The sequence below is a fragment of the Danio aesculapii genome, chromosome 18 (genome assembly GCF_903798145.1).
Source record: "Danio aesculapii chromosome 18, fDanAes4.1, whole genome shotgun sequence".
NCBI classification, from domain to species: Eukaryota; Metazoa; Chordata; class Actinopteri; order Cypriniformes; family Danionidae; genus Danio; species Danio aesculapii.
This window is the reverse complement of record NC_079452.1, coordinates 1,570,726-1,596,395: the sequence shown is the minus strand read 5'-3', so window position 1 is coordinate 1,596,395 and position 25,670 is coordinate 1,570,726. Positions and strand designations below refer to the sequence as shown.

The 25,670-nt window shown below is 39.6% G+C and overlaps 1 protein-coding gene and 1 pseudogene across 1 annotated transcript; both read right to left on the bottom strand.

The window, feature by feature from the left end:
* Positions 1–7,593: 7,593 nt before the first annotated feature.
* LOC130246090 (extracellular calcium-sensing receptor-like) lies at positions 7,594–12,314 on the bottom strand. The gene is given in 8 exon segments (XM_056478952.1): positions 7,594–8,495; positions 8,581–8,704; positions 8,786–9,013; positions 9,110–9,444; positions 9,447–9,864; positions 9,946–10,234; positions 10,386–10,555; positions 12,183–12,314. Coding segments are annotated over 8 exon segments (2,598 nt in total).
* Positions 12,315–18,738: 6,424 nt separating this feature from the next.
* LOC130245479 (extracellular calcium-sensing receptor-like) lies at positions 18,739–24,331 on the bottom strand (annotated as a pseudogene).
* Positions 24,332–25,670: the final 1,339 nt, after the last annotated feature.

The window sequence follows — 25,670 nt, the reverse complement described above, 5'->3', positions numbered from 1 at the left end:
AATGAAATACCAATGACTTGGCGGCGTCAGTGTGCACAGCTGGCGTCAATGACAATCAATCATGCTATAAAGACGCAGCCAGTGCCATGCTCAACAACCTTTTCGCTTTCAGAGCCTTTCACGAAGCTTCTGAGAGAGTTTTTGAGGATATCTTCAACCTGTGTCTACAGAGAGAGATCGAGAAGCAGCTTCTCCCAGTCCAGAGCGTGTATACGCAGTGGCAGATGGTCGAGCTGGGTTTTTCTCTCTTGCCTTTGGGTCCAGTCCTCCAAGAGTGGTTTGTATATAGGAAAAAAAGCTTTCCTAAAAGAGCAACATGGTCGTGCAGTGCGTCTTTTTCAAGGCGTCACTCTGACCATGCGTTTCTGGATGCGGTGGTTTCCTGTCCCCGGATGATGGGCACGAGCACAGGGTTTCATGTCTGGGGGTCCAGCATGTTAATGCGATGTCATGTCTGTTGCGCAGTTAAGATTGCGGCTCGCTATTGCAAAAGAGCGACCCACCCCAGCTGTCACCCGCACTGCGGTTGGCACTCGGGCAGATCTGAGGGTTACAGTGGAAGTAAATCCTCTGCCCTCGGGCTGCTGACCTCTCGCTCCTCCACGTGCTCCATCCAAGCTTCAGGTGAAGAGAAGCGCTTCGTCCTTGGATGGTCGCTCTCTCACATGATGACAGAGAGGGTCAGATGTCCATCGCTGCATTGGAGGATGGGCTGTCATTGTCTGATGAGAATGCGAACACGCTTGCTCCCTCCCTCCGGGATGGAGAGCGCGGCGTTGGCATCTAAAAAGCAGACATGATGGCCGTGCTTTCCCGGGCTGCTTCGGCCGTGGGTCTGGTGATGGTTTATCCCCCAGCCCCATGGCCGGACCGACTAGATGGGTGTTATGCGGAGGATATAAGGAGGCATGACCTTCAAAGCCTCCCGTCCCCTTCTTCCCGGAAGTGCACAGTAAACTCACGCAGTTTTGAGGGCACTTTTTTTCTGCCCGGTTTGCGTGCGCTTCTGTCCTCACCATCCTTGGAGGGTGGGCTGTCAAGGTCTGATGAGGATTCGAACCTACTCTCTCCCACCGGTATGAGCGCGGCGTCGAAACTAGAAGCAGACTTTATGGCTGTGCTCTCCTAGGCTGCTTCGGCCGTGGCTCTGGAGATGGTTTATCTCGCGGGCGGACCGATTAGAGGGGTGTGATGTGGAGGATGAAGGCAAGACCTTTTAGCCTCCCCATCCTCTTCTTCCTAGATGGGCACAGTAGGCTCACGCAGTGTGCTGCGTGCGCCTTCGCCCTCACCATGCATGCTATGGCCACCTACCAGCACTACCAAGCGCAGGCGCTAGCCCGGCTGCGCAAGCATGGTTCCGACCCAGGACTAAGCATGAGCTCCGCACCGCAACCTCTTAAAAAAAAAAAAAAAATCAGCTGTGTGTGCCCTGGGAAGGACGATGATCACATTCATGGTCCAGGAACGCCACCTCAGGCTAAACCTGGTGATATGTGTGTTGTTGACAAAGTTCGCTTTTTTAACTCACCCATATCCCAGGCTGGCCTGTTCGGCGACACCGTCAGTGAATTCGGCCAGGAATTCACGCCGGTGATGGAGCAGTCGGAGGCGATGGACGATATCTCTATTGGCGGAATTGTATGACTGCTCCTCCCCCGCTGAGCCATCCACATCCACTGCTTTTCGCAGAGGACGCTCGCCTGTAGCTTTTGCTCTGCTGTGCCCGCCTACGGCATCTCGCAGGCAACCAGCGTCCCCCGCCCCAGGGCGCCGCTAAAATCGGTAAACAAACCGCAAAGCGTCCCTAAGACGGGCCATCGTAGGAGCGAATTTGCTCTTTCCCCGCTGGAGGGTGGGGCACTTCATGTAACGGTGGGGAAAAAAAACACACCATCAAATCCTCAATGAAAGAGTATTTTTCCCCTTCTCCAGATGTGACAGCCCGAACACTGCCAGTCTGGGACGCTATGCCTTCCAGCTCGCAGGATGGGTGCATTTCGCCAATGGCTCATGGAGCGCGAGAGAACGGTCTCCTTTCTCTCCCACTCCCAGCCCCTCCTCTGGAGTTCGGGTGCGAGACGAGAGCATCTTGTCTCCTGCTCCCCCATGGGACCCCAGTGCTTCCCGGGTGAGCCCACTCACTCCACGCTGCCCCGCCGCTGCCATGTCAGCGATCGTGTGGGTGAGATCACTTGAGGGGGCTCTGCTTGCCTGGTTAGCGCAGGCCGGCCCATCGCAATGGCTCATCCGTACGATCAGACTCGGCTAAGCGATACAGTTCGCGAAACGGCCTCCCAGGTTCACGGGCGTGTATTTCACCAGGGTCAGCCCTGCGTCTGCCCCTGTCTTGCAAGAGGAGATTGCTGTCCTCCTGGCAAAGGATGCAATCGAGCCGGTCCCTCCAGCCGAAATGGAGGGCGGGTTTTACAGCCAGTACTTCATCGTGCCCAAAAAGAGCAGTGGGCTATGGCCAATCCTAGATCTGCAAATTTTGAACCGCTGCCTTCACAGGCTGCGGTTCAGAATGCTTATGCAGAAGCGCATCACCCAATGCTTTCGTCCTCGGGATTGGTTTGCAGGAATAGACCTGAAGGATGCGTATTTCCATGTCTCCATACTTCCACGCCACAAAACTGCAGTTTGCGTTTGAAGGTCAAGCATGGCAGTACGGGTCCTCCCCTTCGGGCTTTCTCTGTCTCCGCAGGTTTTCACCAAGCTCACGGAATGTGCACTTAAGCCCCTTCGGCTCGCGGGCATCCGCATGCGCAATTATCTCGTTGACTGGCTGATTTTAGCCCTCTCTCGGGAACAATTGATTATGCACAGAGACAAGGTGCTCTGGCACCTCCGCCTGTTGGGGTTTCAGGTCAACCGAGATAAGAGCATCTCCTTTCTCGGGTTGGAGCTGGACTCGATCACCATGGAGGCGCGCCTCTCACGAGAACGCGTCGAGCTAATGCTGAACTGTCTGAGAGAGTTCGACAGGAAAAAGGTGGTCCCCCGGAAATCTTTTCAGAGGCTCCTGGGGCATATGGTATCAGCAGCCATGCCGCTCGGATTGCTCCATATGAGACCACTACAGCATTGGCTTCACGATCGGGTCCCCAGACGCGCATGGCACTCGGGCACACACCGAGTGACTGTCACTATGCTGTGTCACCGCACCCTCACCCCCTGGAGGGACCCGTCCTTCCTACGGGCCGGAGTGCCCCTAGGTCAGGCGTCCAGGCATGTTGTCGTTTTGACAGATGCCTCTAGTACGGGTTGGGGGGCCGTGTGTTGCGGACCTGTGGAAGCGAACCCAGCTGCATTGGCATATCAACTGCCTAGAGCTGTTGGCAGTGTTTCTCCCTCTCGTGCCTAGAATTCGGGCCGGCCTACTCTCATTGTCCTGGGACCCCGGCCCGGCTATATGCCCAAGGTTCCTACCACGCCGTTTAAGGATCAAGTAGTGAGCCTGCAAGCGCTGTTCGCGGAGGAGGCAGACCCAGCCCTTTCATTGTTGTGTCCTGTTCGCTCTTTGTGAATATATGTGGACCGCACTCAGAGCTAAATCCTTTGACCAGCTCTTTGTCTGCTACGGTGGTTGGCTGAAGGGAAATGCCGTATCTAAACAGAGGTTGGCCCACTGGATAATGGATGCCTTCTCCCTCGCTTATCAGATTCAGGGTGAGCCGTGTCCCCCGGGGGTGAGAGCACACTCCACTCGGAGCGTCGCATCCTCCTGGGCGTTAGCACGCGGCGCCTCTCTGACAGACATTTGTAGAGCTGCAGGTTGGGTGACATCCAACACATTTGCAAGGTTTTACATTCTGCGAGTGGAGCCGGTTTCCTCAAGGGTATTAGGTAACCCTTGGTGATTGAGGAAACGATTCGGTTGAGGTGTCGAATCACGCTTGCTGTGCCATTCTCCCTAACCCGGAGATACGTGCGCTTTTTTAGCTTTGTCATTTCAGTTCCCCATTTGGCGAACCCTGCAGAGTTCCTCCGAGGCCCCCAGCATCTGATTCAGCTTAGGAGTCAGGTGTTGGCCCGTTAAGTTGTTGGCATGCCCGCTGGTCAGCCCGCGTTCTGGGTATAGCTATGCGTGATCCCCGCTGGCGATCCCATATGCTCAATCAGCCATGGTTTAATCCCCCCTTCTAGGCGGGTTTGTGTCTTCCCTCCCCGCTAACCATCCTTATGCATGGACTCCTCATCTCTGGGCTAGTCCACAGGTTGTCACCAGGTCTCCCCTCTGGGTAGCAGGTGAGCTCCGCAGCGTCCTCCCTATTGGGACTGAACGCTTTCCCAACGTACTGTCGTATTAAAACCTTTTTTACTGGGTTATTATGACTCCCCGAAAAATATAACTGTTCCTTAACAGGTGAGTAAGGGCCAGGGGACACGTTGAAAGACTCAGGGCGTTGTAGGTGTGCTCGCTCAAAATCTGTCAAGCTAATTTTATAAAACTTTTTAAATCTTTTTTTTTCTGAAAATTTTCAGTTCAGTTCCAATATGTACTGCAATATTGTTTACAGTTGTGCACAGCTCTACCCAAAGGAGGTTTATGTTTGCTGTAAAAATGGGTGTATTTATTATTTTACACAATGCTGTGAATAAATTAGAATTGTAAAAAGCATATGCAGTAAAAAAAAAAGTGAAACACATATTCAGTGTCTTGGACTCTGATACCTCACTAAATGCAGTGATGTCTAACTTTACTGTAGTTTTCAAATGGCTGTGCAAATAGTATATAGTGCTGTCTTGAGCATTTTCAGGATGTCACCAAAATCTGAATTTTTTGCATTAGAAAAAATTGGCAGAGTAAACTGTCATAATGAAAACATGACAAAGCCATCTGACTATCTTGTTCATAAACAATGGTGTCAGGACTTTTCATCTTGATGACCCTGACACTTTCATTGACATAAATACTTGCTTTTGAAGAATGAGCTATCCATTTTGAGCAAGTGACACGCTTTTGCAGGTTATCACCTAGGTTTTGCAGTTTGTACTAATTGTTTTGAGAAATGCATTAACTGTTGTGCAAATGTAAATGCAAATGTAAACAGTGTTGTGAGAAATGCACTTAAGCCACTGAGAAAAACTGTAAAAGTAACTGTAAATGTTTTTTTTTTTTTTTTACTAAAAAGCATTTTCTCTAGACGAGTGGTCGCCAACCCATTGATCACGATTAAGGGGCTGTTTACATATTGTGTCTTTTGTGTGCTAAAGTTCATTATTTCAAATGGAGATGCTAGGGAATGACACATTGCCACATGCCTGTGTTTTCTATGCATGTAATACAGTGCTCCGTGTTGAAAAATAAACAAGGCACATCATCAGTGCTTATGGAAAACACCATTAAAGGCACCTCTCCAATAAAAATGGCATGTTTGTTGTGATTGGGCTCTAAGCTCCCACAATAATATCCAGCTATAAGCTGCAGTTTGCCTTTTTATATCATTGTGAGTTGATGCCGCAAAATTTTGTACAAAACCGCAGTTACAATTGCTGAATTAATTTATAATGTTTTACTATATTTATTATTGTTGTAGGCCATAATTATTATTATTAGTAGATTATTATAATTAGTAGGATTGTATTACAGCACATTTTTAAAATGCTAATGTAGTAGGCTGCCTTCAGAAGTCATTGAAGTGTTTGTTTACAATGGATTGTCACCTAAATGTCCACACACTCTAAATGTCATCCAGGTGCATCTTCACAGAGTGTCTTGGTTGCATCGATTAAAAAGTTTAAAGTAGAATACAAATAGTGCTTTTAGTTAAAAAATGTTAAATTAAATGTCACAAGCTGGAAATGCAAATTAAAAATGTAGCTTTATTTATTTAATATCTAAAAATTTCTAAAATATATATATATATATATTTTCAATTTTTTTAAAGGGTAGATCTTGCCTTTCAGCAAAGTTGAGGTTAAGGATCTTAGTGCTAAAAAAAGGTTTATTACTACAGCTCTAGACATACAGTTTAAGAAAAAATGTCAGACAGGTGGGCCTTTAAAGATAGTAACTGTCCATGTAAAATAAATTGTTAAAAAAAAGAAAGATTGATGTGCATTTGTAGCATCTTTAGTTGGATTTAAAAGGCTGCCTTTTAACTACTCTATTTTCGCTTACACACAGCGTTTTAAAATAAAATGATCATTGTTCACAGTTACATTTCCCACTTTGTTTCAGAAAAAATTATTATATATATATATATATATATATATATATATATATATATAAAAAACTGTAGTAATTACTTAGTGGAGTGGAGCGGCATTATTTCTTTTGAAAGTCAGAGCATTGTTCCAGCACCGCTTCATTATAAACACAACAGATACATTTTAATCATTTAATAAATTCAATTAACAAATTTGTAGAGTAGTAAATAAGGTATCATACAAATATAAATGTAATATACAAGAGACTCCCAGGAAAAATGAGAGTGTTTTCAAGGATGGATACTGTGGTGACTAATATGTAACATAATTAATATATAATAAACTTTCCTATTTCTGGTTTTATTGGATTTTTACTTTTTGCTTTCATGTTTAGTATGATCTTTTGTAAAATATTCAGTTGTTCCTGTTTGGAACAGCATATTAATTTGTACTAAATAATGGAACTAAACAATGAGGTGCCACATATTTTTCATTGACTGTTTTATTGATTACTAAATAGAATTGACTTGGATTGAAGTTGGTTCAATTTAGAAATGAAACAAAAAAACTTAGATGTAGACATGTGAATCCATTCCTGGAAAAAAAATGTCTTAAAATGCAAACAAATTAGGGAGAAACAACCCTAGTCTGATAATGATCCATAGAAATGATCTTATACAGTACTTACACATTTCCTACTCGTTTAGTGATGCATATTGTGCATATATGGTGCATATATGACAGTTTAAAGGGATAGTTCACCCAAAATGAATTTACTCGCTCACTCGTAACAGGCATGTTTGACTTTCACTTGTATGTTGAACACACAAAAAAATATATTTTGGAAATAGCTGAAAACCTGTATCTATTGACTTCCATAGCACTTGAGTTTCCTACTATGATAGTCATTGGTTACATGTTTTCATGTTTCTTCAGAATATCATTGTGTGTGTGTGTGTGTGTGTGTGTGTGTGTGTGTGTGTGTGTGTTTAACATAATAAATAAATTCATAAAGGTTTGCAAACACTTGTGGATGAACATTTTTTCAAACAAAAGCAGAATTACAATTACTTCTGAGGTTATTTTGGTAATAGTAACTTAAAAGTAATACAAAAGTAGTGTAACACATGACGTTATTTATCAAAATGTGGACCTATTCGGATTCTTGGAAGCTATGGAAATTAAAAATCTAATACAGGAAGTACATTAGGACCATTGTTATTGTTTACATCCTTCAAAATGGTCTATATACCATTACATTTTGGAAGTAAATTGCCCAGCCCTCTCTCTCTCTCTCTCTCTATGTGTGTGTGTAACAATAAGTTTATATGGTATAATACAACAGGGCTAAAGGTGGAGAGGTTTGGAATTCTTTATTTATCTTACCAAGCAAACAAACAACATTAAAACACTGTAACATTAGAATAGTTGTACCATTTAGTAGTTTTTTCCCATTATGTGTTGCTTTGTATTTTGTTCAGGCTTACACAAGATAATATAACATTTAGGAGCAAAAATGCAGAATAGTAAACCAATGCTTGATGCCAAAATGGCAAATATTTCCACAGCTACCGTTAATTTACCAGGAGAACTGAAATAAGCTGGGATAAATGTGATCCATACAGCACAGAATATGAGCATACTGAATGTAATGAATTTGGCTTCATTAAAGTTATCAGGCAGCTTACGAGCCAGAAAAGCTAGAATGAAGCACAAGGCAGCCAGTAGGCCTATATAACCAAGCACAGCCCAGAAACCTATAATGGAACCCAGACTACACTCAAGAATGATCCTTTCTTTATAATATTTCATGTTTCTGTAGGGAAATGGAGGAGATATGGTTAGCCAAAGCACACAGATGATAACCTGTATAAATGTAAAGACAAGAACACTGAGTCGTTGCTGTACAGGCCCAAACCATTTTATGACATTACATCCTGGATGTGTAGCCTTGAAGGCCATTAACACGACTATTGTTTTTCCCAGAACACAGGAGATACAGAGGACAAAAGTGATACCAAATGCTGTGTGACGCAACATACAGGACCACTCAGTGGGCCGACCAATAAAAGTAATTGAACAAAGGAAACACAAAATCAATGAGAAGAGCAGCAGGAAGCTCAACTCTGAGTTGTTGGCTCTTACTATCGGAGTATCCTTCTTGTTGTAAAACAGAACGGCCACCAGTGATGTTAATCCTACTCCAAACAGTGAAACAAAAAGTAACAATACACCCATAACTTCTGTAAATGATAGAAACTCTACAGCCTTTAGCACACATTTATTTTTTTTATCATTAGACCAGTATTCCCCTGGACACTGCTTGCAGTTATTTGAATCTAGAAAAGAAGTTATATATGTAAGCACTGAAGAAAAGTTGTGTACTATAAATGTAAAACATAAGTGGGAAAAGAAGCAGATTACCTGTCTCAGTACTGATTTCTCCTTCTGCACATGGAATACAGTCATAACAGCAGACAGGTCTTCCTTTTTGTGAAGCTTTCCTAGTGCCTGGAGGACAGCTCTCGCTGCACACAGATCTTGGCTTCTGAAAAGCCAACATGTTTGTTTATTTTAAGGTTTATTTGCTCAAATTAAACTAACACTGTTCTCCAAGCAGGCTATTTACCTCCAACATTCCTCCAGCCCAGATTATATTTTCAGTATTGAGCAAAAAACGCTGGTCACGGGGCAATGAGGCATCATAGTATCCCACAGTTTTAAACTGAAATGATTCATCAGAAATCCGCTGCCAGTTCACAACTTCATATTGGGCTACTGTGGAACCAGTACTGTCAAACCACACACGATCTCCAAACTTTACAGAGAAATTTACTTTCTTCAGAGCCTCAACTACCTAATGAAAACGAGTAAATATAATAGTGTAAATTGTTTTTAAGACATTTTAACACAATAATAATTCCGTTTCTGCTTTTCTTGATTTTAGCCTTACCTGCTGTGGTTGTATTGTCAAGCCTTTCTCACAACTTCCTTGCTCTTTGCACTTTAGTAGTCTATGTAATGAATGAGCTACTGCGTAAACTGCTTCATAGACGTTGCTTGAATATCTGTGTTCAGTCACATCTTCCTTGTAATTTTTCAGCATGAGAAAATCATTATATCTGCTACAACTTGATGCATAATCAGAAGAATTTGACTTGGTTTGTGAGCATTGGAAGTGTTTTTCCCAAAATGTTTTTGATGCAAAATCTGAAAACCCTTCAATGTAAATTTTTCTCATAGCAAACCCCAGTGACCCTCCCAGCACACGAAAACTTTTGGAGTGATATAATTCTCTGAAGTTATCCACGATTTCACACCAATCATTTGGAGGCCTGTAATGTTCTGAATACTTAACTGATCAATAAGTAAGCCCATTTCAAGAAATGAAACAAATGCTACAATCACTTTTGCAGTGCCTTTTTTCATTGTCTCTACCACTTTCTGAAGTTTTTCTTGTTCTGTTCGATAAAATTTAACAGAGTATTCCATGCAAATTCCTTCCTCCTGAGCAATCTTCTGAAATATGGACATTCCATAGTTTCCATAGTCATTGTCACTGCTTACAGCTCCCAACCAAGTCCATCCTAAGTGCTTGACTATATGTACTAAGGCTCTACTCTGATGGTAATCACTAGCCGTAGTCCTGAAGAATGAAGGGTAATCATTCTTATTACTTAGGCATTCACATGAAGCTGAGTGACTTATCTGTGGGGATTAAAAACCACAATAGCAAGAGTGAAACAGTCATCAGTAATTGTGTCAAACATTTCTGGTACTGCTATTTACCACTGGAATTTTAAAAGGTCCTGTAGTTCTGGTGAGAATCACTGTGGCAGAGGACTCTGAATCTCCTATAATAGCATGTATTTGAGTCTGCCCATTGCATCCATCTTCAGCATCAAATCCCTGACTATTCATTAAGCCCATAATTGCACTCATGGTAGACAGTCTTGAACCACATGTATCATAGACTTGATAACCAATAGTAACATTTGGGAGCAAACTTTCACTTTTGTTTATCTCCTCAATTGCAAAAATCATAATCTCTGCCAGTCGAAAATCTCTTAGATTCACACTGTGAAATTAAGCATTGATCAGAAATTAACAAAAGTAACTGCTTGTGCAGTTTTATATATCCATGTTTATACATAAACACACACATATGCATATTATTTCAACATTAGCATGTTATTTGCTTTACTGAACAGTATATGCAATTAACAAACCTTGAACATGATACAGGCTGAGGTTTTAGAGTAAATTTAAATGAAGTTAAAATCTCTGTGCTGTGGATTGGAAAAAGTGCTCCAATGGTTATGTCTCCATTCTTGGAAATCAGAGGGTATGTAGAGTCTCCCATTATCCGACACTGAGTGTTTCCTGCTTTTGTATGAAGCTGGTGGAAAAGCAGCAATATATAAATAAACAGAAGCATCTTAAAGGACTAGACCCACAGTAAATATCAAATGCAAAAGATCAGATGCTGCATTTGTTCCTTAATAGACAGCTTCTTTTTTTTTTTTTTTTTGGTTGAATGATTGAGGGCATAACAAATAACCTCATTGGGACAAGTCAGATCAGGTAGGAGTGGATTAGAGTGAAATGAATTTGATTATTTGAGATTGTAAAACAGTATTTTAGTTTTTTAATCAAGCATTCTATGCATAATGCATATATATATATATATATATATATATATATATATATATATATATATATATATATATATATATATAACTTTTAAGTAAAGTGTATTTTAAAATGCCTTTTAATCACCTATTAATATATTGCATCATGTTACATGTTGATTGAGAACAGTGATTTATTTTTGCTAACAATAAACACAAACCATTGCTTTGCATTTTTTAAATCAGTTGAAGATCTAAAAATTCTAAGATTAAACATTATAAAATTAAAGTTTACTAAAAGTCCACCATAATAGTAACCTTGGTTGTGTAACATCCTGGTTTCTATTTTTGTGTATTTCAGTTTAGTGTTTTATGTGTCACTCCCGGTTGTCTTAGTTTATCTTCATGACCTTGTTGTATTACCCCATTCGTTGTCAGTAGTTTTTATAAGTCACTTCCTTGATGTCGGCGTGTTCTTTGTTTAGTTTTGTTCTGTTTAAATACATCTTTTGTTGGCTGCATTTAGATCTTCACCTCTGTTTATTCTCTGAACACAATGCCAGGGGTGACAGAACTACTGACCTCACTGTGGATCAAGCAGTCAGATGTGACCCAGTAAGTTCTCGTGAAGAAATATGTGGAGGAATTCGTTCAGTTCAGCCACCTCTTTCCCCAGAGTGAGGTCGCAGTTATAGACTTGGTTTGGAGTGGTCTAGATGCCAACATCAGCTTAAGCCTGCCTGAGGAAGACACAAATTGTACTCAATTTGAGATTTTGTGGCTCACCATTTACCATAGATGATATAGAGGAATCGACATGAAATATTTTTTGGAGGGGGCAACAGACAAAAAGGGGCTATAAAGGGACAGGTAAACCATGCTTGACCCACCTGTGTGTTCGCCTGTGGCTCCCCGGCCATGCAACATCAGTCTGGTAACTCAATCTTACATTCAAGGAATCACCGCCATTTGTTTGCTGCAAGCCTGAGTTTCCCGATCGGCTGCCTCCTCAGCTTCCAGAATGCCTGAATGACATGTGCAAGATCCTCTAGAATCCCTAGAATAGCGGATGCCAGATCTTTGTGAATCCCCCAAATGGCAGCCACCAGATCCTCCTGAATCCCCCAAAAGGCAGGCACCAGATTCTCCTAAGTCCAAATGGCTGCCAGAGCTGTTTGACTTCCCAGTGCTACCAGAGCCATGTGACCTCTCTATGCCTCTTGATCCAAAGTCTCCTGACCAACTGGGTTTGTCAGACCCGCCAGTGCTTCCTGACCCAAAACGTTTCTGACCCACTGGAGTTGTCTGACCTGCCAGTGCCTTAACCCAGAACTTCCTGACCCACTGGGGTTGTCTGACCCACCAGTGCCTCCTGATCTGCTCGGGTCATCTGACCCTCCAGTGCCTGCTGACATAGAGTCTCCAGACCCTCCTTAGCTCCACACTCAAGGCCTGTCTCAGGTCCACGCTCACCTCCACTGCATGGACCTGGCCCATCACATGGAACTGAATGCCATCCTTACACATTGTTTGTTTCACTAGGTTAAACACAACACACTTCTTATCAAATCTGGATCATGTTGCCTGACCAATCACAATTTAAGCTTCCAGTCACAATAGCACTTAAAACATAGAAATTAAATCTGTTAATTCAAACACAAATGATTGACTGGTATGATTTCAGCCAACATCTTCAAGATTAATATAGTAGGATCTCTATCTTTCCTGCTCCACTCTGGGATGTTCAGAATGCATGTTAGAGCGATGAGACCGTTTCTCCAGATTGTCCACACGCTCCATTAACAGGATATTTTAAGCTTAAGAGTTGAAGGTAGATTCTGCCACCACAATACTTTCAAAGTTTGTGACTCTGAACACTGGACAAGCTCTATACCTTTATTAGGGTGCTTGAGAGTTTGTGGGAGTTTACACAACCAGATCACATGTGCTTGGTGAACATGGAGAATACATTTGATTGAATCCCTTATTTTAATCTGTGTGGAGTGCTCAGAGCCACTCTGTTAAAAACTGTCTGTTCATTGTATGACCTTTGCAGGAGTTTTGTTAGCATTGCCAGCAATATGACAAACATGTTTGCAGTGCAAGTTAGACTTCAAATTTGTGCGCTGAAAGTGGGGGGTCCAGAGTCAGGGTCCAGCCCTTTTGCTCACTGTAGATAAATACAGTTCATGTAGTGGTTCTTACCACTGTTGTTTCTGGCTTACTTGGAACAGGTGGAGTTGAGCAACAGTGGAATTAGCCTGCATTTGCAGTGACATTAGCATTACATTGACCTGAACTAAACCAAACTGAACTTCAACAGTGACATACATACTAAACTAAACTGATGCAGCTTAATTGTAACTAGAACCACACCAACATTCTACACTACACTACTCTCCTGCCTGCCTGAATTGCTGTAATTTTCCACAATTTGAAATAATATTTCATATTTATTTTATTCTTTTTAATTTATCTTTGTCAAAATTTACATGATAAAATGCGCTATTGAAATAAATGATGTATTTAATTCAATTAAATAGTTGTTACATTTTCTGGTCAGAGAAGTTCAACATCAGGAAGTGTCCAGACCCTAGACAATTGTACATAAGGTTCAATTTACATAATGTTTCCGATAAAAGCCTGAATTAAACTAATAAAACTTGCTTTTTCAAAAACATCAGTAATCAAATTATTTGCCATAATCTGAATAGGACAATAATATGATTAGGGTGTTTACATGAGTTGCTTTTTGGATGTTCCTGATCCCATTTTCCCATGATCCCATTTTATAGCTTATAATTCGATTCACGTTTTTCATATAATTTCATGTTTTATTCTTAATTTGTCAACTTCATCTGCAGTTTGCCACTTTCACTTTCATTCAGGAACATTTCGTGCATGCCCCCTGTGACAAAGAGATATTGGATGTGAGGAACTGCTGGAAGAGTGTTGTTTTAATGGAATTTGATACCGCACACCAAATAGGAGAAAATAAAAACCTCCGCATTTCTCAGTAGATGCAGAGTATCTGTAGGTGCAGAGAATGGCGTCAAACATATGTGTGTATAGACTGTCCTGTCACAAAATGCGGTGGAAATAATACAGGGTGAAAATCCTACATGACGGTAATAGTTTGATTAAAGTGTTTACATGTTTACCTTCGGAGAGCAGCATTTACAGCGGATCTTTCAGGTATGTCTCTTTCAAGGTATGTCTCTAAAAATTGAAAGAGTACTGCTGATAAAACTCAGTAACTTCTTAATAAACCATCTTAATAAACATAAACAAAGAACATTGATTGCTCACTTACCAAATCTTAGACAGGACGAACACGAACACAAACTGGAGCCACATCTTCTTTTAAAAGAAGACGAGCGGCAAATCTGGATTTCACCATTTCCAGATGCAAAAAGCTCTTGGGTAAAAATTGTTTCTTACAAACATATTTTTGTCGCGTATTAGCAGACCACTGTAATCCACACGTGCTGTGCTCTCATCACAGGAAAATAGAAACAAAACCTGTTGCGGCACATTTATAAAAGCAACACTGACGACCCATGTCTTCAAACAATTCTACTTCTTCCACTTGTTTTAATTATAGTTGGCAACACAAAGTGGCGTCTCTCTGCCATCTGAACACTATAACATGTAAAAAATGCTTTATCATGCATATTAATGAAGTTGCATCTCATTCACAATAAAGTGCCCTGATTAGTTTGAACCAAGTCTTTCTCATGAATTAATGCTAAAAACTCAAAGACGTCATGTTGTATCCACCGGTACAACCATCCAGTCTTCATGCTGGAATTTACAGAAGGATCTCATGGCCGTGACGCAGCTTCAAAATTTCTTTTCAAACCGGAAGAACAAATTTGCTCGAAATAATGCAAAAACAACCAATTTTTACTTTTTTGTGAAATATGTGTCCTAATAGTATTTTTAGCAGCTTGTGATGCTCTTAGTCATTCTCATATGCTTTCCACCATTATCTCACCTTTTTCTGGCAGGTGCAACGTGGTGAAACTCATTATTTTCTAATCTTAAAAAAACTTCTTATGAAAATATGGTTTCACGGTCATTTTCTAACATGGAAACATGCAGACTTTGGTGCACTCTATTCTCATGCTCTACGTTCACATAAAATAAAGTGCTTTAAACAGACAAATTATTACTACATACATAAATGATACAAAAACTCAAAGAGTAATATGTAGATGCAAATAGTACATAAATACATAACCCTAATTGCTGCCTAATAAAATTCTCTGCATTATAATGTCCATGGTGGGGCAGTGGGTACCACGATCGCCTCACAGCAAGAACATCGCTGGTTCAGTCCTCGACTGGGTCAGTTGGCATTTTTGTGTGAAGTTTGCATGTTCTCCCCGTGCTCTCGTGGGTTTCCTCCGGGTGCTCCGTTTTCCCCTACAAGTTGAAAAACATGCAGTATAGGTGATTTTGGTGAGCTAAATTGTCCGTAGTGTATGAGTGTGAATGAGTGTGTATGGATGTTTCTCAGTGATGGGTTGTAGCGGGAAGGGCATCCGCTGCGTAAAACATACGCTGGATAACTTGGTGGTTCATTCCGCTGTGGCACCGCAGATTAATAAAGGGACTAAGCTGAAAAGAAAATGAATGAATGAATAATGTCTTCTAATGCATATGTTGTAACAGTACACTGGAGTCACAGTTCATTTCTGGGGTCACATTTCCGTGTGTGGTGCAGTACAACAGGAATAATAACAAATATCCAGTTCCTGCTTTTTCTGAACAGAATTTTATTTTTATTTTGAATAGGCAAAAGTATTCTGTCACAATCAGCTACAGAACTGAAGAGCTTCTGGTGATGCAAAAGTTCAAAATAAACACAATAATGAAAAATAAAACTTTATTATTAGGAAACTGTATTAAACCTACAAATATTAAGTTCAGCCCCCCCCAAAAAAACCAATAATTGTTTAGTACATTTAAGATTCCATTTGTTTTCAAAACTGAAATCTGATTTAAAGAGCCCATATTATACATGAAATAGGGTCATATTTAGGTTGTAAGGGTCTCCAACAACAGTCTAATATGCATGCAAGGTCATAAAACACTTTTATGGTCTTATAATCTGCATTTATTTTTACCTAATTATCCCAACGACTCCCATATGAATCGTTCAGCAATTCATTTGTTCCCAACCCCCTCCTCAGCGCGAAGCTAATCTGCGCTGATTGGACCGATGACAGCCTGCTGCGATTGGTCGACAGTGACAGGCTTCAGCGCGAGACAGAGTGAAATGCCCAGCTGGTAATCAACTATATAAACGTAGTCACAGTGCACACACGCTTCATAGTGTAAGGCTTTTTTCACACACACACACAACCCTCCTCAGAAGAACTGGGGAGATCGACGCGAGTCTCCTAGCCTCTCCCTCTCCCTCTCTCTCACACACACACACACACAACGCTCCTCAGAAGAACTAGGGAAAGTGACGCGAGTCTCTCTCTCTCTCTCTCTCTCTCTCTCTCTCTCTCTCACACACACACACACACACACACACAACGCTCCTCAGAAAAACTAGGGAAAGCGACGCGAGTCTCTCTCTCTCTCTCTCTCACACACACACACACACACACAACGCTCCTCAGAAGAACTAGGGAAAGCGACGCGAGTCTCCTGTCTCCTAGCCCCTAGGCGTCACAAACTCGACCTGTTCTTTTTCTCTCTCTCTCTCTCACACACACACACACACACACACACATCACGTTCCTCCTCAGAACTAGGGAGATCGACACGAGTCTCCTAGCTTACGATCGCCATAGTAACGACAAACGGCAGTGGAACGCGAGCTCACAAAAGCCTTTAACGTTAAATCCGTAAACAAAGCGGCACGCGTCGCGTTTTTAACGTGGCTTACATGTGATAAGAGAATATAAAGAGTAACCGCGTGTACTGTACCAGGTTAACAAGTAACAAAACACAATAAATACATAATTTGCAAGTTAAACGAGGCAACAATTTTAATCGCACTTACTTACACTAGTGAATAAACCTCAACCACTGACTCTTCACAGTTCACAACTCATCTTTGGGTAGAGACTGTCAATATTATCCATCTGAGCACAGCGTGACTTCATTCGACCGGCGGCGTCTGTGTGTGTGTGTCTAGTGTTTTTTCTGTGTTAGTGGGCGGGGCCGCAGGTTTCAAATCTCCCTGGTTTGCGCGCGTAACTACTGGCGAGGCTTGTGTTTCGTGGCTGCGTCATCGCGAAACACCTAATGACTCGTTATCAAGACGACTCGTTTGAAGCACTATGAGTCGACTCTTTTATAGATGAATCAATAGTTTTAAACACTGTACACTTACAGATTTAAGCCTTAGCTGGATATTTCACTTCACTTAGAGCTGTGTTACACACTACATGGAAGGGCATTTTCAAAAACCCATAATATGGGCTCTTTAAAGAAAAGGCCAGTGTTGTGTCATTCAAAACAGCAGGTGTTGCAGACAAGTTATGTGTGTGTGTGTGTGTGTGTGTGTGTGTGTGTGTGTGTGTGTGTGTGTGGATAAGTCACTCGCTTACAGACTGACTTACGAGCTCACATAATAAGACAGTATCTTATATTTCCATTGTTTGATGGACATGGATGACCGTTATACATTTGCATCTTTTGCAGCACTGCATGTTTATTTAAAGATAAAATTATTTCAATTTCCACCCACAAGAGTGCTCATTTATCATACATACTTGTCAATTTCTGTGCAGTAGATGGACCAATCAGAAAAACATGTAGCAAGTTAACATGACAATGGCAAAATAGCGGAACAACTCCTGAAAACTGCTGTCATGTTTTCCAACACAAAAGACGTGTTCTTTGTAAATGACTATTCACATGGTTTCTACAGGTTTCATCAAGGCAAGTTTAAGACTTTTTTAAGACCATTATGTATGAAATTTCAGACTTACACAAGGCTGAACGTTAAGGATTTTTTCTAATGGCAATTATTAATAATGTGCTTAATAATTGTATTTCCATACTTTGTGACTGGTTGATTTTTTTTATTATTGCAGCTGGAAGGGCATCTGCTTTGTAAAACATTTAAAAAAATTGTTAAAAACAAATGTTATTGTAAGGAAGATAATTAAACCACATGTTTCTAAAAAGAAATATGAATAAAGATGTTAAATAGAGTTAATAAATAAAACTTTGCTGAATCTTTTATTGAGATGGTAAGATATTGATTGGATGGTTAGCTTTACTTGGACATAGGAAAATTAAGACTTACAACACAATATTTCAGTGAATATAAGATTTGATTTTCAAATTTAAGACTTTTTAAGACCCCGCGGATACCCTGTCTTCAGTTGTTGCACTGCTGTGGTCTTTTCTGTCTAGCAGTCACTGCACATCTGCACTAAATGTATTCCTCGTGGGAGAAGGTGAACTGAACCACGAGCCTCGAACAGTAACTGTTTGGGACAAATATATACATTACACCCATTATATATATATTGATTCATTGATTTTCCTTCGGCTGAGTCCCTTTGTTTATCAGGGGTTGCCACCGCCAACTATTCTGGCATATGCTTTATGCAGCAGATGCCCTTCCAGCCACAATCCAGTACTCTGAAGCACCAATACACTCTCATATTCACTATGACCAACCGGAGCACTTGTAGGAAACCCACGTGAACACGGGGAGAACATGCAAACTCCACACAGAAATTCCAACTGGCCTAGCTGGGACTGGAACCAGCGAACTTACTTCTTGCTGTGAGGCGACAGTACTAGCCCCTGAACCACCATGCCACCCCTGTTATATATATATATATATATATATATATATATATATATATACATATATAAGGGTTTTTTTTTTTTGTCTACAAAACAAACCAATGTTATCCAATGACAACTAATTAACCTAAATTGCAATCTAGGGGAAATGTTAGTTTATTTCTCAGTACTTGGATATTGTTTTCCCTATTATATGTTGCTTTGTATTTTGTTCAGGCTTGAACAGGATTATGTAACATTTAGGTGCAAATATGCAAAAAAGTAAACCAAAGCTTGAGGCTAAAATGGCAAATATCTCCAGAGCTACAGTCAATTTTCCAGGAGAACTGACATAAGCTGGAATAAATGTCATCCATACAGCACAAAATATGAGCATACTGAATGTGATGAATTTGGCTTCATTAAAGTTATCAGGCAATGTGCGAGCCAAAAAAGCCAAAATGAAGCACAAGACAGCTAGCAAGCCAATATAACCCAGAACAATCCAGAAACCTATTGTAGAACCCAGACTGCACTCAAGAATGATCTTTTCTTTATGATATTTAATGTTTTTGTTCGGAAATGGAGGAGAAATTGTTAGCCAAATCACACATGTAAGAACCTGTATAAGCGTAAAAGCAGGAACACTGAGTCGTTGTTGTACAGGACCAAACCATTTCATGATATTATTACCTGGAACTGTAGCTCTGAAAGCCATTAACACCACTATTGTTTTTCCCAGAATACACGAGATACAGAGGACAAAAGTGATCCCAAATGTTGTGTGACGCAACATACAGGACCATTCAGTGGGACGGCCAATGAAAGTAAGTGAACAGAGGAAACACAGAGTCAGTGAGAAGAGGAGCAAGAAGCTCAGCTCTGAGTTGTTGGCTTTTACTATTGGAGTGTCCTTCTTGCTGTAAAACAGGAAGGTCACCAGTACAGTCAGTGTTACCCCAAACAGTGAAAAAATAACTACCACTATACCCATAAGCTCTGTGAATGAAAGAAACTCTACAATCTTTAACACGCATTTATTTTTCTCAGTATTAGACCAGAATTCCTCTGAGCACTGCTTGCAATTATTCGAATCTGAAAAGGAAGTTGCACTAATTAGAAGCAGAGTAAAAATGTGTTTATGAGCAGCTAACTACTTTTCTGTGCAATTGTGAAATGGGTTGTATATTACCTGTCTGATTACTATATTACCTGTCTGATTACTAATTTCTCCATCTGCACATGGAATACAGTCATAACAGCAGACAGGTCTTCCTTTCTGTGTAGCTTTCCTGGTGCCTGGAGGACAGCTCTCACTGCACACAGACCTCACCTTCTGCGTGTAAAGAAATTATATACAAAGATTTTGTGCAGACTCGGAAAAAAATGTATACTAAAAAAATATAAATTTAATGTTGATCATAGGTGATCATAGGGTGTCACTGTGGCGCAGTGGCTAGCACAGTCGCTGATTCGATCCCTGACTGGGTCAGTTGGCATTTCTGGGTGGAGTTTGCATGTTCTCCCCGTGTTTGTGTGGGTTTCCTCCGGGTGCTCCGGTTTCCCCCACAGTCCAAAGACATGCGCTATAGATGAATTGGGTAAGCTAAATTGTCCATAGTAATTGTGTGTGAATGAGAGTGTATGGGTTTCCCAGTGATGGGTTGCAGCTGGAAGGGCATCCTCTAAGTAAAACATATGCTGGATAAGTTGGCGGTTCATTCTGCTGTGGCGACACCTGATTAATAAAGGGACTAAGCCGAAAAGAAAATGAAGGAATGAATGATTTGGACAAAAGGAACTGCTGAAAAATATTATATTATATAAATATTATATATTTTACTGAAAAATATCAACTTAATGTAATAGTGAATACAAAATATTCCAATTATAAAATATATAGAACTGCTTTTTACTATAAACAATAGAACACTTTTAACTATTGTGTAAGTTAATAAATATACTTTTTTCATTTGAATTTGTTTAAATGAACTCTATTTTGAATTAACCAAATCTTGGAAGCCTAATACAACAATTCATAGGCCTGAAACATGTTGAATTGTTAACTGATCAGAAAGTAACCCCATCTCCCCAACTGTCAGTTTCTGGTGTTCAGTTGAAGATTATTTGGTACATCTTATTACATTACAGTCAAATTTAGAAAATTAGGGTGTTGTGTATAGGGTGAACAGTGTATATAATGTTTATATGTGCATTTTATAATTGTGTGTTCCGCTTTCAAGAGACTTTTGGGTTGAATTTGGCATCAGTTGTATTATGAATAAACAAAAAACTATTTTGAACTTTGAAATTTTATAAATTTCATGGTAACACTTTATAATAATAACTACACATTATGAATGATTTAATAAGCATTAGCATCTAGTGAATGTATTATTAAAGCATTCACTCTACATTAATACATTTTAGTAAGCAGTTTATAACTGCAGCTACAAATGCTATATTCTTGACTTATAACCACATTAATAATGTGCTTAATAATTGTATTTTCATACTTTGTGACTGGTTGATTTTTTTTATTATTGCAGCTGGAAGGGCATCTGCTTTGTTAAACGTATGCTGGATAAGTTGGCAGTTCTTTTCGCTGTGGCGACCCCAGATTAATAAAGGGACTAAGCCGAAAAGAAAATGAATGAATGTATGATTTTTTTATTACTAAATGAAGTATCGCATTATTTACAAACCTTTTGTATTTAAGAGTGGTTGGAGGTTTTTAAGATCATTCAGAATGAGTTAGTAAACAATTAATAAACTATTGAAATCAACATTTATATATCTTATTATTCAGGCACATAGTAATGGTTACTATATATGTTAATAAATACTTCAACTTTATGGAGTTTTGTGACCTAATTTAAAGTAAGGACTATTTATGTTTTATAAATCCCTTATAAATGACAATTAAAGGCTCTGTATCAAATGAACAATAATCTTTGCAATCCTATCTAAAATGTAAAATTACTGTAAAATTTAAGCATTGCTGAATAACAGGGTCAAACAGAGTCAAAATACAACGTAATATTGGACAAAACAACAACAATATAATAATTTAACAATATAATAGGAAACAATGTTTAAATTGTACAGTAATTTTATTTTAGATAAGATTTCAAAGATTTATTTTATTTGATACAGTTTCATTTGTGTATCTTCAAATGAATAGAAATGAATAATGTTGTTTATGTTCTTTCTTCCTGTTTAGAATTTAACTGACCCTTTAATTGTCGTTTATATAGGATTTATAAAGCATAAATAGTCCTCAATTTAGGTCACAAAACTGGATGAAGTTGAGTTAATAAAGCATTTATTAACATACAAATTAACTATTAGTATATGCCTGAATAATAAGATATATAAACGTTGATTTGAATAGTTTATTAATCATTTGCTCATTCTGAATGATCTTAAAAAACACTAACTATGCTTAACTGGTTTGTAAATAATGCAATAATTTAGTAATAAAAAATAAATCATTAACAAAGTATAAAAGTGCAATTATTAAGCACGTTATAAATGTGGTTATAAGTCAAGAATAGAGCATTTGTAGCTCCAGTTATAAACTGCTTACTAACTTTTTAAATGTAGAGTTAATGCTTAAAAAATAATGAATTCACTATCTGCTAATGCTTAATAAATGGTTCATAGTGTGTAGTTATTATAAAGTGTTACGAATTTCATTTTTATTGAGTTCATTGATTGTTTGTTTTAACTACTTTTGATTAATTGAGTAATATTGTGTAGTGTTAACTACACCATGATGCCATGGTATGGAATAGTAAATAATTTTAAACCAACGAACAGTTATGTAACATAGAATCCTGTGTTCCTAATGTATTTTTTGTGATGATGTTTAGAACAAATGTTATAGAACAAATGGATTACTGCCATTTACCTCTGGCTGTCCTCCAGCCCAGAATATGTTTGTAGTGTTGAGCACAAACTGCTGTTCAGGGGGCAATGAAGCATCATAGTATCCCACTGATTTAAAAATTGTTGAACCATATGAGTCCAGCTGTAAATTTACAACATCATATTGGGCTACAGCAGCACCAGTGCTGTCAAACCACACATGATCCCCTGTCTTTATGGTGAACTTGACCTTTTTCAAAGCATCAACAAGCTGGTAATAAAAAGTATTAGCATTGTCACTGAGGCAGTAAAAGATTATTTTGTCATTTTATCCATTTTATTTCACCAATCATTTGTTTTACCTGCTGTGGTTGTATTGTCAGGTCTTTCTCACAACCTTCTTGTTCTTTACAATTGAATAGACTGTGTAATGAATGGGCCACAGCATAAACCGCTTTGTATACGTAGCTTGCATATCTTTGTTCAGGCACATCCTCACTGATTGTTTCTAGCACAAAGAGATCCTCATATCTGCTACAGCTTAATGCATATCGAGAGGAATTAACCTCACTCTTTAAACATGGAAAAGCTTTTTTCCAAAATTCGTTAATGGCATATTCTGCAAAGCCTTCAACACTGATTTTTTTCACTGCAATCCCCAAAGACCCCTTTAACACATGAAAGCTGCTTGGAGTGATCAAACTTTTTACAGTTATCCATGATTTTACACCAATCATTGGAGGCCTGTAATGTTCTGAATGCTTAACTGATCAACAAGTAAGCCCATTTCTGGAAGTGAAACAAAAGCAACAATTACTTTTTGCTGTGCCTTTTTTAATCAATTCACCGCTTTGTGGAGATTTCTGCCTCTGTTCGGTAGAATTTTGGCATAGTCTTCTACACAAATCCCCACTTCTTGGGCTATTTTCAGAAATATCGACATTCCATAGTTTCCATATCATTGTCACTGCTCACAGCTCCCACCCAAGACCAGCCCTAAGTCCTTGACTAGATAAGCACGTGCTCTGCTCTGATGGTAATCACTAGCCATAGTCCTGAAGAATGATGGTAGTCTTTCCTATTACTGAGACATTCACATGAGGCTGATGTGACTTATCTGCAAATGAAATACAGAAACAGTGATACCACTCTCGTGATTGTTAAAAACTCAAGAAAATGTCAATAAATGTATTGCTTTTTACCACTGGAATATTAAAAGGCCCCCGTAGTTCTAGACAGTATCATGTTGCAGAAGACTCTGATTCACCAATGATTGCATGTATAGGAGACTGTCCATTACATCTCTCTTCTGCTCCAAACTCCTGACCATTCATTAGTCCCATAATTGCACTCATGGTAGACAGTCTTGAACCACATGTATCATAAATTCTATAACCAATCGAAATATTTGGTAGCAATTGTACACTTCTGTTTATCTCCTCAATGGCAAAGATCAAGATTTGTGCCAGACGAAAATCTCTCAGGTACACACTGCAATATGAAATAAGGAAAGGTATATAAGGCTAAATATATACTAAATTAATTCATTTGAAAATATAATTATTTATTTTGAGACTTTACCAATATCATATCCATGCTTGATACACCAAATTCATTTGTGAATATAACTTTAATCCTGAAAGCATTTTTGTTTAAAATAGATATTAGATCTGCTCTAATAGTTGGAATGAAACAAACCTGGAGCATGTTAGAAGCTGAGGTTGTTTTGTAAATTCAAATGAAGGCAATGTTTCTGTGCTGTGGACTGGAAAAAGGGCTCCAATGGTTATGTCTCCATCTGTGGAAAGCAGTGGATATTGAGAGTCTCCCATTATTCGGCAAAGAGTGTTTCCAGCCTTAGTGTGGAGGTGATGGAAAAGCAGGAGTGTGTAAAGAAAGAGAAGCATCTTCAAGGTTTAGGCTCATTTGTGGTAGCCAATGCAAATGACTGATACAATACTAGTGCTTTTATAGAGGTAATTAATACGGATGAATAGTTGAGAACATAGTAAACAATAAATAAAAAAGGAAAGTTCAAGCCATTTTAACAAACTCAACAAATAGCTAAACTAAGAAGATTATAGTTTTGGTGTTCAGTTTCATTGCCATTATAAAGTTGGATTTGCAAGGAATTGAGTGTGTTGAAAACTATGGATGTGTTTATTTCACTAAATCAATAAATCTTTTTATACATCAGGACTAGTGTCAAATTAATTCTGGAATTATCAGTTTTGTAATACTGCTTTAAAAAAAGCTATATTTCAAAAGAAATTTTAGGGATGTAGACAGATGTTTGAAAAGGAAGGTCATCTTTTTTTTCTCCTTTTTTCCCAAAAACAATACAAACAAAAGCAAAGAACAATAGAAGCAATCAACACCCCTCTCCTATACAAAAACATCAATTTGTAAACTCTAGTTCCATTTAATCTAAGATTATGTATATGTAGAAAGGTGTTTGCGTGTTTGTTTCTTTGTTTTGAAACAAACCTCAAAATAATAATAATAATACAGGCTGAACTACTCTGTAATTTAATGATACAATTAAACCAACTTAAAAAAAATCTTCAATTTGTAACAGCTAATGTTTCTAAACATAAAAAAATTTTATATTTTGGAAAAACTTTATATATCCCTTACATCAATATATGGGTCATGTTTGCCCTATGTTCGCATGGGTTTCCTCCGGGTGCTCCGGTTTCCCCCACAGTTCAAAGACATGTGGTACAGGGGAATTGGGTAAGCTAAATTGTCCATAGTGTATGAGTGTAAATGAGAGTGTATGGATTTTTCCAGGGCCGCGACTATATAGACGACCTAGGCGGCCGCTAGGGCGGCAGAATAGAGAGGGCGGCGTCCGCGACACCTCCCTCACCACCCGTGTCCTCAGCAGTTATATCCACGCCTAGGGCGGTAGAATAGAGAGGGCGGCGCCCGCGACACTTCCCTCACCACCCGCGTCCTCAGTTATATTCGCGACCTCAACCCCCACCCCCCATCCTCACTTTGCTAACAGGTCACTTTCGGGTTGAGGGCGGCGTGATCGTCCTTTGCCTAAAGCAACAGTTCAGCTTGCTCCGGCCCTGGATGTTTCCCAGAGATGGGTTGCAGCTGGAAGGGCATCCGCTGCGTAAAACATGTGCTGGATAAGTTGGTGGTTCATTCTGCTGTGGCGACCCCGTATTAATAAAGGGAGTAAGCCAAAAAGAAAATGAATGAAGAGCTCAGATACAAAAGCCACTAAATGCC